Source organism: Trichosurus vulpecula, chromosome 6 (assembly GCF_011100635.1).
Source record: "Trichosurus vulpecula isolate mTriVul1 chromosome 6, mTriVul1.pri, whole genome shotgun sequence".
Classification (NCBI taxonomy): domain Eukaryota; kingdom Metazoa; phylum Chordata; class Mammalia; order Diprotodontia; family Phalangeridae; genus Trichosurus; species Trichosurus vulpecula.
Genome location: NC_050578.1, coordinates 243,041,001 through 243,056,177, shown reverse-complemented (window position 1 = coordinate 243,056,177; position 15,177 = coordinate 243,041,001). Strand labels below are relative to the sequence as shown.

Sequence of the window (15,177 nt, the reverse complement as noted above, 5' to 3'; positions counted from 1 at the left end):
TTCATCCATAATACACAATTTCATATTCTTGCCCAAATTTTTGTTTCTTCATATTTTTTCCCAAGATGGCCTCAGGTTCCTTATCTGCAAAATGGGTGTGAGGTTGGACTAGATGATCTGTAAGGAACTTTCAAGCTCTAAATCTAATTCTATGACTTCAAATTGTTTTATGACAATTATTATTTTTAACCTTAGTTCTCCCCACCACAGAGGGCCAATTAGTCAACTTCCATTTTTTGCACTTTGTTGCTTTCATCTTTTATTCTCAAATACTGACCACATTACTATCAGTTCAATCAGTCATTAGTTCTTTGAGGGCTAGGCCGGAATGCTGCTAGGCCATCAGACAGAATCATTAATATACTGTACCATTCCACAGTCATTAAACAGGAAAGAAATTCCTGTGGAGCAGGGGTCAGCCACCAACTGCTGATTTAAGTTTTTAAACAGTAATAGCAACTTTAACATAGGGAATTTCAAAAAAACAAAGAATTGGTTGTTGTCAAGGTGAATTCAAAATGAGTACTTTCTTTTTATGTAACTTACTTGCTTCATCAGCTGATTCATGACTGATTAGATATCAATAGAAACATTTTCTTCTGAATAGCTCAGGTTATTGGGCTATTAAAAATTTAAACCCAACAACCAAATTTAAGATCTAAAACATTTTTACATTTCAAAATAAAAACTAGGGAGATAGGAGGATACCTAGAGAAAGCATAGGAAAGAGAGCAACACCCAATATCAGGGGAACACAACACAACACAACACAACACAACAGGTGAAATCCCTGGTTTTTGATGTCGATCTTCAAAGTGGTGGCACATACATTTCATTAACATGTTCTAATGCTTACAGTCTTTGCATTTTGAGTTAGAAGAGACCTCAGAGTGAGCTCCTAGTCCATTCCCTGGATTTTGCAGATGACAAAAAAAAGAGTCTAAAAGAGGTGAAATGATTGTCAAAGGTCACACACTGGTTGAGCCTGGATTTCAGAGTCTCAATTCAATGATCATTCCAAGCAACGCATTCCTGATGGAGCACCGTGATTTAGAAAGCCCCACAGACTATGCAGAGTCACTACTTTACCACTAAAGGTGAAGGGACAATGAGGGGAAAGAAAATGATAATAACATCAAATACCAGCTAAACATAACAGACAAAATCTCATTTGCAAAAACCCAATGAAATAAACAAAAACTGAGGGATCTCATGGTATTCTTGCTGGAGCTCCAAACTGGTGGTGTTTAAAAATCACTTTGTTAGCTACGGTCAGCTATCTTGTAGTGTTGATGTTTATGATACAATATCTAAGCTATCATTTCTACTGCAGCATCAAATAATTCTTGCTACTGTTAAAAGCTTCCATAATTAATACAAATGGGGATTTTAATTACTTTGTGATGACTGCCTTTTAAAGGACTTCTCCCCCATGCCTCCTGGCTTCCCTGATTTCCTTCAAGACACAACTAACATCCCACCTTCTACAAGAAGTCTTTCCCAGTTCTCCTTAATTTTACTTTCCTCCCTTGGAGACTATCCCAGGTCATCTTGGATTTATCTTATTTGTACATAGTTTTTTGCGAGTTGTATTTCCCATTATATCGTGAACTCCTTGATAGCTAGGACTGTCTTTTACTTGTCTTTGTATACCCAACATTTATCACATAGTAGGAGCTTAATAGCGCTGTTTGGCTGAATGATAAAAGCAAGTGTACGAATAACAACTTTAGTCTAGGATGACAAAACTCTAAGTATCTTTAAGATAGTGTTGAGAATATTTTTCATCTCAAGAGAGTCTATGAACTCCCACTGATTGAAAAAATACAAGATAAAAAGCTACTATGTGATTCTGGAATGCTCTTAAATGAATTTACATTTTATATATTTTTATATTTATATCTATTTAAATTTTATTAATCACAACAACACTTAAAAGGTAGAGAAGCATGTGACTATGGAGCCAGCCTTAGGATAAAGAAAATCTCTGTCCCAGGAAATTCTCTGAGAAAGTAAGCTGAAGAGCAGGTGACAGTCTGAATTGGTAGAGGGAGATTGTCCTAGTTAGCATTCAACGTCTTTCTCAACCTGTTTCTCCCCCACCTCCCACATTTCCAATTTTCTTATACCTTAAACACCTCCATGTACTCTGGGATCCAATGACATTGGCTTCTTGCTGTTCCTCAAACAACATACTCTGTCTCCTCACTTTGGTTATTTTCACTGGCTATCCCTCAGGTTTGGAATCCTTTCTCTCTCATTTCCACTTTCTGGCTTCCTTCAAGTCCTAGCAAAAATCCCACCTTCTACTGGAAATCTTTCCTGTTCTCCCTTAATCCTAATGCTTTACTTCTGTTGAATATTCCCTATTTATCCTGTATATATCTTATTTATACATAATTGCTTGCATATTGTGTTCCTCTAGACCATGGGATCCTTGAGGGTAGAGATTGTATTTTTCTTTGTATCCCCAGAGTTTAGCCCAATGCCTGGCACACAGTAGGTGCATAATAAATGTTTGCTGACTGACTGATTGTAATTGAGCTTTCCCAAACAGCCAGCCATTGTTCTTGTTCCAGGTCAGTGAACTGATTAAAAAAGATAATGACCTGGAATTCCTCCAATCTAACTGTAGTAGAAAGCAGGGAGCAAATGTGTCAGAGAGGAAAGGGATGGATCTGGAGTCAGGTGGAGCCTGCCTGGGCTCTGAGGGGATGAGGATGCGAAGCTAAGTGTCCCCACCCAAGTCTTCAGAAACAGTTTTCTGTCCACTAATGTCAAGTTCACACTCATCTTCTGACTGTCTTCTTGAAGGCTTCTGAATAATCTCCAAATCTTTGGCCATCTTCCTTTTTTAATCCCAAACCTGTGAGCTAATTTTTCTATCTGACTTAAACTCTTTGACTTCTGGCTTCCTCTGTGGTGAGAATATGCATCGCCATATGGATGCTCTTCAGCTCTTTCAGCAGTAGCCTCCCAGAGCTCCAGTCCTGCATCCCCAGCTGCCTGTGGACCTTTTGATACCGTGTCCTATAGGCATCTCAGACTCAACATGTCTAAAACACAATTCACTCATCTCTCTTCTGATCTTCCCTTGCTGTAGAGGTCACCATCTTTCCAGTCAACCAAGTTTGCAACCTTGGTATATTTCTTGACTCTTTTTTCTGGCTCACCCCATATATCCAATCAGTTGCCAAATCAAGATATCTCATATATATCCTCTTATCTCCAATAACAAAGTGAAAATGTGAGTACAGGCCCTCATAACTTATCTCCTAGACCACTACAGCAAGTTCTAATTGGCTTCACTGACTCAAGTCTCTTCCCACTCCAACCCAGGACACAGCTGCCAAAGAGATTTTCCTCATGCATAGGTCTGATTATGTGCCCCCACCTCTATCCTCCTGGCCCCTCCATAAATTCTAATAGCTATTACCTCGACGATCAAATAGAAGCTCCCCATTTGGCATTTAAATCTTAGGTACAACCTGGGCCCATCCTAGTCTTTCAGCCCTCTTACATATGACTGCCCTCTATGCACTGTGCATGGAGATCCAGCTGACTGGTCTACTTGCTCTTCCAGAAACATGATGCTTTCTACTTCTAGAGCTTAGCACAGCATTTGATCCTCATTAATGAACTAATAAATGCTTGCTGATTGATTGATTCTAAAACTTATTCACTGTGGTTCAGACTTGCCGAACTGCAAATGTGATGAAAATTCATGGTATCTGGATGTCACACAATCTATGTTAAGACAAGCAAATTGAGAAAACTGCACTAGAGCAATTAGACAAAAGATGGAATTTAGGTACATTAAGTATAGAATCAGGAAGAGGGGTTGAATTTGTAATTTCATTGGTATAGAGAACTCCAGAATGAGGAAACCCACTCTAGCAGGTAGGTCAGCACCTTCTCCACAACTGAGAGTCTTCAGAGAGCTGATGAGGGACCACAGTGCGAGCTCAGGTGACCTTCCCAGGGCTCCAGAGCCAGTGTATTAGAAGAGGTGTGTGAAGTGAGGTCTTCCTGGATCTAAGGCTAGTTTTCCATCCACTATGCCCTGTTGCCTCTCATTAAGTAGAACAGTAGACAATACTAATTGAAAAATGCTGAAAATAACATTCAAAGATGTTAGTAGGCATGATGAACCCTAAAAACATATGCTATCATTATTAGAGACAGTAAAAAAACAACCCAGACATATTACTACTATGTTGATTCTTTTAGTTATACTGGTAGACAACAGGAGAAAAAAAAATTAAGTGACATCTTTTATATAAAATAACATAGTTAGTCTATTAACACAGTCTAGTTAAGTATGTAAATTTAGTATTCTCCTAAGATCTACATCAAAGACTTTCTTGATGCCTTGTTATGGCATGTTCTTCACCTTGGTTCTTAAAGGCTTTGCAAGGAAATTGACAACTTTGGCAGATCCTACCAAATAGGAAAGGTTTTGTGAGATGACTCAGCAATGGAGGCTAGTTATCATCTGAGAATCATCTGAGACACTTGTCACTGGCAAGTTAGCTAGTACATGATGATTTTATTGTGGGGACTGGGGCTGGGGTGGGGAAGGCTGAAGAGAAGCGGGTGGACAGCAATTCATCCACTTAATGGAACAAAATGGTGACAGTTTAATAAATGTAGTCAGGGCAGGAGCCCACTTTTTATCTATGAAAAAAATCAACAATGACAAAACAACCAGGGTGACAGTCATAAGTGGAGATGACCTCATGCCAGTGAAAGCACTATCCACCAGAAGGTCACGGGTAGCCATTCTATGGCCTAAGTGACAAAGCACTTCCTTAAACAGACATATTTTAAGAATGATAGAAATTGTTATTTTAAAATTTGATGACTAAGGAAGCTTTGGTTCTGAGAACTGTTATGCCAGTAGTTTCTAGTCTTTTCCTGATAGAAAACTATATTTGATTTCTTTGATGCCCTAAGATTGCTGTAGAAGATCAGGGGAGTTGGAAGCTAGTGACAACAGAGAGGTTGTTGGGGGTGAGATGAGGCAGGTGGCTGTAGGGGCTTTCTACAACTCATGTACGTGAGAGCAGGGCTATGGAAATCGACCAGGTTAGGGTACACAATCAATTAGAAGAACATGGTCAACCAGTGGTAAGTCCTGCGAGATGCAGAAGAACAGCATTTTTCAGTGATGGTAAATGAGAAATTTAAAAGATTGATTAGATTAATTCAGTGACTTAATTTCTTTCTAGTACAGGATTATTCTCTATGGCATGTTTTTAGTGTTGCTAAGTACTTTTATTCCCCCAATTTGATTTATTTATTATTTCAATTATGATGCATAAAATATCCAAGCTTTTGAGATGCTCTAAAGCATGCCTAAAGAATATAACCCCTGTCATTATTTTACTTAGTAAATGATACAAATATGTCATTGGATTAAAAATCTCAAAGGATTGATTGGTTTTGTAATACCTTTTAATTTATCCTATTATCTAAGTTGCAAAATTTGGTCTATCTTCCCAATATTTCCCCAGAATGTTTCACCATTTCCGCAACATTTCAGCACCAGCAAAGAATTTTTAGGTGGGTATAATATAGTATGAAAATATTGCTCCACTAAAACTACCTTAAGCGTCTAAGATTCCTTTTAGATGTTGTTAAAAAGGAATTTTGAAACATCACTTGTTGATCAAGAAGAAGAAGATGTTTGAGGCATTTGAAAAATCCCAAGTCTGCTGCTTCACAGAAGAAAGAACAAGCAAATCGACAATCGTCAATCAATAATCAATCAGACAATAACCATTTTTAAGTGCCTACTATGTGTCAGGCACTGTGCTAAGAACTAGAGGGAGATAAACATAATTGACAAGAGAATGTGCTACCATAGCAACCTAAAAATGTCAGAAATACAATGTAACAATGATGCACAACAATCATTTTGCTAAATATCTATTAATGCTTTTCTTCTTTTAGCTTAAAAATACACAACCAACTAAAACGAATTCTTCGTTTTCCTACCTGAATTAGATGTGACGGCACTGTAATGACACAGGCTGACAGAGACATTCTGAGAAGACCACGGAGAACATATAGGAATCTGGTGAGACTGTGAATATGCTCAGGGGCATCAGCACAGCAGACATCATCTCCCCACAAAGGGGAGCCAAGACTTGGAATCCCAATTCTTAAAATGTTTTTTTGTTTTTTCTAAAAGACAATGGAAGAAAATAGCTTATCAATTTTTTTTTTTGCTAACTGTTGGGAATGTATCTATTTTACATATGTTAGAATACACTGTTTTATTGACATAAAGACCTGGGACATGAAAATTAACTGGTCAAAGTATTGAAACAGATCTTTGTGCTTCAGGCTATTCATTAAAGCATCTAGGGTTAGGGTTGGTAGAGAGAGCACCAGGCTTGGAGTCAGGAAGACTCTTCTTTCTGAGTCCAAATCTGGCCTCAGACACTTACTAGCTTTGTGACCCTGGGCAAATCACTTAACCTTGTTTGCCTCAGTTTCCTCATCTGTAGCATGAGCTGAAAAAGGAAATGGTAAACCACCACATCAGTATCTTTGCCAAGAAAACCTCAAATGGTGTCATGAAGTGTCAGACAGAACTGAAATGACTGAACAACATTTGTTATAGCTAATATTTTACCATAAAAAGTTGTGAGAGAAAATAAAATTAATTTTCCCCATTTGAAAGTTAATTGTTTCTAAAAATATGAGTGGAACCATCAAATTTCTATCAGTGTAAAAACGTAAGAAATTGTATTAGTTTGTCAATTAACATAAAAATGAAGAAAAGTTCAAACAAGAATTTTCAAGATTAGTTCCTTTGAAGTTCTTACATTAAAATATGAAAGCTCTTGGCTAAATCTGTGTTATTTAACTACAGCTGTTTCACTGTTTTTTATTATAGTTGAATGTTGAAAATTTAGTTTTGTTGCCGGTAGTGATGGTATTTGGGGAAGGGAAGGTTAATCTTAACCTTATCTCTCAAAAGGTTCAATCTTAATTTTATTGTCACGAAGTATTTAAAAAAAGTAAACCTCCAGGATCTTAGAAATAATTTTCATCGAGTTTACTCATTCAATAAACAGTTCTTAAGCACCCCTTATGTGACATGCACTGTGTTAGGAGCCAGGTCTACAAAGTCAAAAATGAAAGTCCCTGAACCCAAAGGCACTCATATCAGGGTAAATCACATGTATCATAAAAATAGATAGAGTAAATGCAAGGTATTTTGGGGCGGTGGGCTGAGGAGCAGAGCACTGGAAGATCAAGAAAGGTCTCACTGAAATTGTGGTCTTTGAGCTGAGTGAGGCAGCAGCAAGGAGGGACTGTCTTTCAGAAGGGGAACAAGCTCTCCAAAGGCCCATGAAGGTCATGGGAGAGCAAGTTGGCCAGATTGACTGGACCATTAAGTGCATGAAAGAGAATGACGGATAGTAAGCTTGGAAGGCAGGTTTTAAATGCAAAACAAAGAAGTCTGTATTTGACATTATCATCATCCCCACTAACATTTATATAGTGCTTTCTGTGTTATATGGAGGAGACAGTCTTTGAGTTGAGCCTGAAAGGAGAGGAGTGTCCTGCTAGATAGAGATGAGGAGCAACTCCACGTCAGGCATGGTGGCGAGGGCTGGTACCAATGTGTGGGGGTCAGTGTTAGCTCTATGCATTCAGGGACCAACAGGGCTTGTGAGCAGAGTTGATGAAGGGGAGTGCTATAGAAGAAGGCAGGAAAGGGAGGTGGCAGCCTGAGAGGAGGAGATTTTAAATGCTAGGATAAGGAGTTTGCATTTTAACCTGGGGCAACAGAGACCCAGAAAGCTTTCTGAGTAGGAAATAAGTAAAAATTCATATAGTCAGATCAGTGCCTTGGGAAAGGAAAGTCCCAGAGCTGAGACCCAAAGGTATTTACCATATTGACACTAAGGTATTGGTAACAGGAAGAGGGGTTTTCGCAGCCATTAGAAGTGATCCACGCTGTCTGCCAGGGCTGGTGAGTTTCAGTTTGTCAGGTTTGGGGCAACTATCTAAGCTATTCTAACAATAGAAATAACTTCTGTAAAAGCTTACGTTAGTTAGTTAGAAAACTTTCCAAAAAAACCAGGAGTGAATAAAAACTAACATCTGCTAAGGAGAAACATTCAGAAAACTATCTGTATAATTCTGGCAGGAAAAAATAAAATGAAAATTAGCTATTTAAATACATTTTACCTAGAAACAAAGGCTTGATAGTCTATGATATTTAAGTTTCCTAGAATTTAGAGTTGGTAGGGCCCTTAGGGGTTGTTTGTTCAATGCTTTCATTTTGCAGATAGGAAAACTGAGGCCCAGTGAGGTGAAGTGATTGGTCCAATGTTGCATAACTAGTAAAACAAAAGGCCCAGAATCTGAAACCAGTTTCCTTGGTTCGAAATTCAGTGTACTTTTTAGTGCCATCACTATAGACACAGTCTTTAATGAGGCAAATAGGATCATAGATTTAGAGCCAGAAGAAACCTGAGGTTCCATCCAGCCCCATTATTTTACAGATGAGAGAAATGAGGCCCAGAGAGCTTAAATGATATATTAAGTGGCAGAATGAGGCTTCACTTTCAGCTCTTCTGATTCTAAATCCTTAATTCTCTCCAGCACCCCAGAAGGACGTCAGCTGTCTCTGGGCATTGTGACCTATAGGAGCACAGGTAAATCCCAGGACATCCCTGGCCCAGCACCTTAACCACTAGGCCACAATAAGATGTCATTTACTTTTGCATCAAAATGAACCACGCATAATGATACAGAAATCCTATGAAATTAAATCCTTTAATTCCTCAAACAGGTATATCTCAGCCCAGTGAACCTGATCCCTGAACTCCTAAGTAGGTAAGATGCATGGTCTACTTTATTCAGTCAGTATTTTGTGGATGGAAGAGAGCAATAATAATTAAAGGGTTTAAAAGTTAGTTTTGAGAGGAAAAAATGAAAAGGAATCATTAGCACACTTCAACAATGGGAGGGAATTCTGTAGTTTGGAGCAGATAAAAGGAATGTGCTTGTGTCACAGTGGTAGGGGTTAGGTCCACCCTGGGAAGGCACCTCAGCCATGTGTGGGAACTGACAGCCTTGGCCATGGTCCTTCTCCAATATTTCTTTCTGGATACTATGGTAAGCCTAGAATAGGCTATTACAGATACAAGGTGCCCTCTTCTAGGAAACAGAATGGACAGCCTAATGCTTTCCAGCACGTGGTAAATGTCAAGGGATTTTGTTATTAGGACAAAGAAAGAGAAAAAGCTCCACAGAAAAGTCACTTCTAACCCAGCAATTTATAGTAATTCTATGCAGCTTTTGGATGCAGTGACTCAAGCATAGATAACACTGTGAGTACGTCACATCAAGGGATGATCACAGGATCATTGCTAGAAGAGCCTTGGAAGGGCGCTTGCCAATACCTGCTAAAATTTCAAAGGTATTTCTGATGCAAGAGTAGAAAGGGCTAGGAAAAATGGAGAGAAGTAACTCTTCAGAATCTGAGCAGAGTCCAAGATCACCAAGAATCCTGTTCACATTATACACTGAACTTGTAGTTTTGTTTGGAGTTCCCAAAACAAAAATGAGACATGAGGGAAGCAAAGAAGGAAGGCCATGAAAAAGCCTGAAGGGTAGGAATAAAATACATAATTAAGGGATGGCAGCATCATTTTGTTATGCCTATATCTGACAAAGTCATATCCAAGTCATTAACTCAATATCATCATCATCATCATCATCATCACCACCATCACCTTTATCAATATAAAATACTTATCAAGTGTATAAATGAACATGCTGCTTATACTAAGCACTGAATGTAGAAAACAACAGATGTTGGATCCCAGACTTCGAACACCTTGGGATCACAGAAAGATACCCTCATACAGACAAAGATAGAGCAGAATTAAAATACTAAACCAAGAGATGAATGACTGGCATAAAAATTAAATACTATATAAGTCAGGAGTTAATTCATATTATGGAGGAGGAACATGATATTATATAATCAGAATAAAGATTCAAAAGAAATAGCCACGTCTACTATGATAGTGATAAAGGAGTTTTTAGATTAATTTTGGAACTTTAAAAACACACAGAAGTGGATGTTCTTTTTAAGGAGCTACATGATAATCTACGTTTCTGATGTTTTCCTTCCATGCATCTAATCAGTGCTCCCCACAGCATAACTATCACATCAGAGGCCATGGTGGGGTTATACATTTACCCTTGCAATGAAACCTACTTGCACAGTGATAAGGAACATTAGAAAAGGTACATTTTGGGGGGGGGGTGTCATCTATAAAAGGCAATTAACATTAAGAAAAAACATTAATTTAAAATTTCTGAGGCATATTATCCCTATGTTACACTACAAATTAATGAGAGTCATGCTTGCTATTATAGAATGAAATAATTAGCTTAAGCACAGGAGTCATAAAAACTGTTCCTGTAAAACTGGGTTCTGTTTAAATTATTAGAATACTTTAGTTCAAATATTAAGTTAAATGAATTTCAATGTTGTGTTTTCATTGTGCCTTTAAGTTTATATTATGAACTGTTTATATAGTTTTAATTCATAGTTTAAAATTAAACTGAATTATGACAGCAGTTTGTAAATATGTCCACTCCATGCATTTCCACTGATGAAATGCACTCTCTCATTAACTGGCTGTGTTAAATACTTCCTATTTCTGTTCTCTGGAAAATAAATCTATATGTCCTCTTTTAAGTAGCTGGGTTTTGCTGGGGGGAAATGAAGTTGAAGAGGAAATAGGTATTTTCAATTTCTAAAATAGGAGGAATTTAAGCTTTAAGAAATTACTTTGAAATCAGAATACCAATTCTTGAAGAAGCAAATGATAAATGAAAATATGACATCTTAAAAATCATCTAAAATTTTTGAGAAAGAAACAAATTGAGATGAATAAATCTATATGTTAATGGTCTGGAAAACTGGCCTAAAAATTAACTGTAATTTAGGAAGAGATAAGATGAGATACCTTTCCATGGATTATTTTTAGCTAAGCTGTTTTCAATGTAGAGAGGTCTATGCCTTTCATTTCAACGAAAGTCAATGATTATGGTAGTGGTGGGATTTTTTTGTTAAATAAAACTAGATTCAAATTATGGTCAGCCAATTATGATTTTTTTGTGTAACATACAAATATTTTCTAGAATGTGGAGACATTTTCACACCTAATATCTAAAAAAAATAAACACGATTTCATTCCAAGTCAGTGGTAGCTTGCTTATTGCTAGTTGCTGGGGTTGTAAGAGGAAAGGGAAAGGAGAAGGAAGAGGAGAAAGAGGAAGGGAGAAAGAGAGAGAGAGAGAAAGAGAGAGAAGATAGAGAGAGGGGAGGGAAGAGAGGAGAGGAGGAGAGAGGCAGAGAGGGAGAGGGGGAAAAAGAGAGAGAGAGAGAGAGAGAGAGAGAGAGAGAGAGAGAGAGAGAGAGATTTTCTTTGCTGCTGCCTTTGCTTTCTGCATGCTGTAAAATTTCCTGCTTTCAGACCTATCATCCTGTTGGAGGAGCAGCAGCAGCTCGGCCCACTGTACTGTGGGAACTGTTATGACATGCCTGTTACCATGGTTACCACAGCAAGTGGGGGAGAGGTGCCTGTCAGGGACCAATTTACCTCTCCAGACGGGCACTGCCACCAAAGGGGAACACGGTGCCCATAAATCTTAGCAGAGACTGAAACTAGAGCAATAATAGGCAAAACAAAATTATTCTAAACATCAGCTGCCACAGTGAAAACCATCAGGCAAAAAGAAATCTCCAATGTGTTTCTATTGATATGTGTAAGTAATGCTCTTCCTTCATGTCGGCAACCACACAAACAGGCAAACCCACAGGCTTTAATGTGCTATTCAAACTGCACGACAAAGTGGGACATGGAATTGTTACATACTCTTCCACAAAGAGAATACTAAACTGTGTGTAGTATGTGGTAGTAAAGTTCACAAATATGTTTTAACCTATATAAATTAGAAGAATATATGTGTATGTGTATATGTACATACATATGAACGATAATTAGAAGAATATATATAGCTGATAATGTTCTCCCTCCCCCTCGAGATTCGTATAGGAGGGACTTCTTTATTTGCATTAATAAAAAATAAAAATGTTCTGAAAATATGACTGCCTAAACAACAGAATTTTAATGCTATAGCAATCACTTAAATGATGGAACAGAACAGAGATAAAGAATTCTGGGTTGATAATGGGACCTGGAAATAAGTTTCCCCCTTCATTTGCTTCTTATCTATATTTAGCATTAGGAATTCTGAAGATTTTTCCAAAACAAATGCTTAAATTTGAGCTTTTTGAAAATTTATATTTTAAAATATTTTACGATGCTTTTTTACAATGAAATGAGAAATATGATTTTTTTAATTCAATGAAATAATTCACAGATTTACATAGAAATTAAACTTTTAAAATGATTAATTTGAGTACAGAGGGAATTCTAAGAGGAAGTCCTCAGTAAAATATAAAAAATATCTTCCTCAGTGTTCTCCCTCTTGCATTTATTCTTTAAATATAGTAACTTATCTATTTTAGTAGCTGCCAATAGGCACTTACAAATAATTACGGCTGACAGTACATTTGCACATCCTACTTGTATCCAGTGAGAACAGAGCTAAGACTCCAAATGCACATTAACATATGAACCATGGCCATCTCTGCTCCCCTTGTTTACGTCATCTCTGCCTGGAAACAGCCTGTTCGCTGTTGATTATTCCAGGACCTTCTGGGTCCACCCCTAGAGAGAGCTTTGAAAACAACATTCTACATGTGATTACAGAAGACACTGAAGGTGCTCGGTACCTGGGGACAAGAGCCATCGAATCCTTCCTCTGATATGATTCTCTGGATGAAGTGAAGAAGCTTCGTGTAGCCATGGGTCAGAGCACTGTGGGTAAGAAATAGCTCATGGAGTATAAATGACTTGATTACATAGCACATATACAAAAGTCAATGAAAGTTATCAGGTGAACATTCTGGTCTTGAGCTACAATGAGTTTAGCGTTTAGGTAAAAGACGTAAAGAAATAAAGTTGTACTTGTGCAGATCCTAAATATAAGTGAAGATATTCAGAGAACAAATTGTAATTGCCTTATGTTAACTAGTTCAGTGCCCCTAATACACTGGGAAAGGTAAAAATCTGCAGAGACTAAGATGGCTTAATTATGTCAGGCTCAGTTACCTCCTAGAAAATTAATGATTTAATGAAGCAACCTAAAAGATGAAACCACTATAGCATTTCAGGAGTAATCATAGATAATTAACACATAGTTAATGAACTGCTATGCCAAGTACACCTGATCAATGTCCTGATCACCTGAGCTCATCTTCTAGCAGTTTTAATTTTCTCACAACAACATGCTTTAATAATAGTAATTAAATAACTTGATCTTTTAGCATAAATGGAGAAAAATAGGTACAGTCTCTGGTGAATTTAATATTTGCTCCTTTCTTTTCATATACATACACATATGACTATTAGGATAGTAAATTCTTAGCCATACAATCTAAAATTACCCACATTACAAATATTTCTCTCATAAACATGGAAACTCTTATTACTGTTAACTTTTTGAAGCATTTCATAAGCATTGTGAATACTAAGATAATAAGGTTCTGGAGAATAGCTTTTCCACATGCACTGGAGCAGTTCTGTGGTACAGGACCCCAGGGATAGGAATGTATTTGCTTTATGGTGAAAAGCCATAGAACAATCATACAAACCGTAGAAATGCTTCAAAGACAGACTAATTTGAAAAGCAGTGAGACAGGAATGGCAAAAGCTAGGCAATATAATAAAGAGACTGCACTAGTGGGAGGTGATCAGAGACTGGGTGGCTCAAGCACACCCATTTGAACAACTCTTTAAAGGCAGTTATTGTCAATTAACATTTGACTATCCTCCACATCTGGGCATGTAGAAAGATGTGGGGCATACCCAAAGATTAGCCTCTGCTGAAGGTAAAGGAGCAGTGAAGAATGAAAACATTTACTACTCTGTTAAAAGACTGTGGCCACAGAAAATAAAGGCAGTTTTCATTTTTCAAAAGGGAGGCTCTATTTGCAAACAAAGTGGAAAGGAAAATGCCATTGAGAGGAAATATCTCTAATGGGCAATAACATCATGATTTTATATATTAGCATTTGTATGTCTATGTTGGTGAGCTCAGTTGACTAAAACAGTCTTAATTTTTGAATATGATAAGTTCAATTCCCCTGTGGGCCAGTGGATTCTGCAAAGGAGGAAAAAAACAAACCCACTCAATTTCTATGCTGCAGATTGTATCTTTATGCCAATTGGTCATTTTGCAAATTCAAATGCTGGTCAAAGAGAGTCTAGGACATAAAAGACGAATACTTTGGACATCTTTTCTCACTGAAGAAACAGAACGGAACTCAAGACTACTGACCATGGATCATTAGTAGTTCCTATATTTATGAGACAAAATTTCTTAAGGCTTTCTTCATCCACAAAAGGTAGGTTTAGAGTCAAAGTTTCTCTAAGTATGGATCTTATTGTGTCCTTTTGATTTCTCTGGATAAAAATTAGGTGTGATATCTTGTATTTTTATCCTAGAATGCTGTATTACCCACACCATAAACAATATCTGCTACTTAGGCCACAGTCACACATTCTTGAGTAGATTCAATTCAATTCAGTAGCTAAAGTAGGCTTGTTTCAATTCTCTAAGCATTTATTAAGTGCTTTTAAGTGTCAGACACTGAAGATACAAAAACAGGAACAGTTCCTGTACTCGTTTACCTTCTGGAGGAGGGAGTGGGGGATGGAGGAAGAGGAATTTAACATGTATACAAGATAATCTGAGGGAGGAAGAAGAGAATGCTAATGTAGGCAGAAGGAGAGGAGGGTATGGGGGAGGGGGGGAGGAGAGAGAAAAAAGAGAGAGAGAGAGAGAGAGAGAGAGAGATAGAGAGAGAGAGAGAGAGAGAGAGGAGGGGGACAGAGTAAATAGAGTAGAGAAAGGAGAGAGAAAAGAGAGGAGAGAGAAGGAGAACAAGAGGAGAGAGAGAGAATAGCATGCATCCTAGGCACAGAGGTCGGGGAAATGGGTCAGTGAGCTCAGGGGAACAGCAAATAGAACAGTCTGGCTAGAATGTAGAGTGTATAAAAG

The 15,177-nt window shown here is 37.7% G+C and overlaps 1 protein-coding gene across 1 annotated transcript in view; it reads right to left on the bottom strand.

The window, feature by feature from the left end:
• Positions 1-15,177, bottom strand: part of ELP4 (elongator acetyltransferase complex subunit 4) — a 245,612-nt gene that overhangs the window by 157,375 nt on the left and 73,060 nt on the right. The window contains exons 6-7 of the mRNA XM_036764094.1: positions 12,848-12,932; positions 6,001-6,189 (exon numbers count right to left, since the gene is read on the bottom strand). Coding sequence (XP_036619989.1) covers positions 6,001-6,189; positions 12,848-12,932 — 274 coding nt within the window. The remainder of the gene's footprint in view (positions 1-6,000; positions 6,190-12,847; positions 12,933-15,177) is intronic.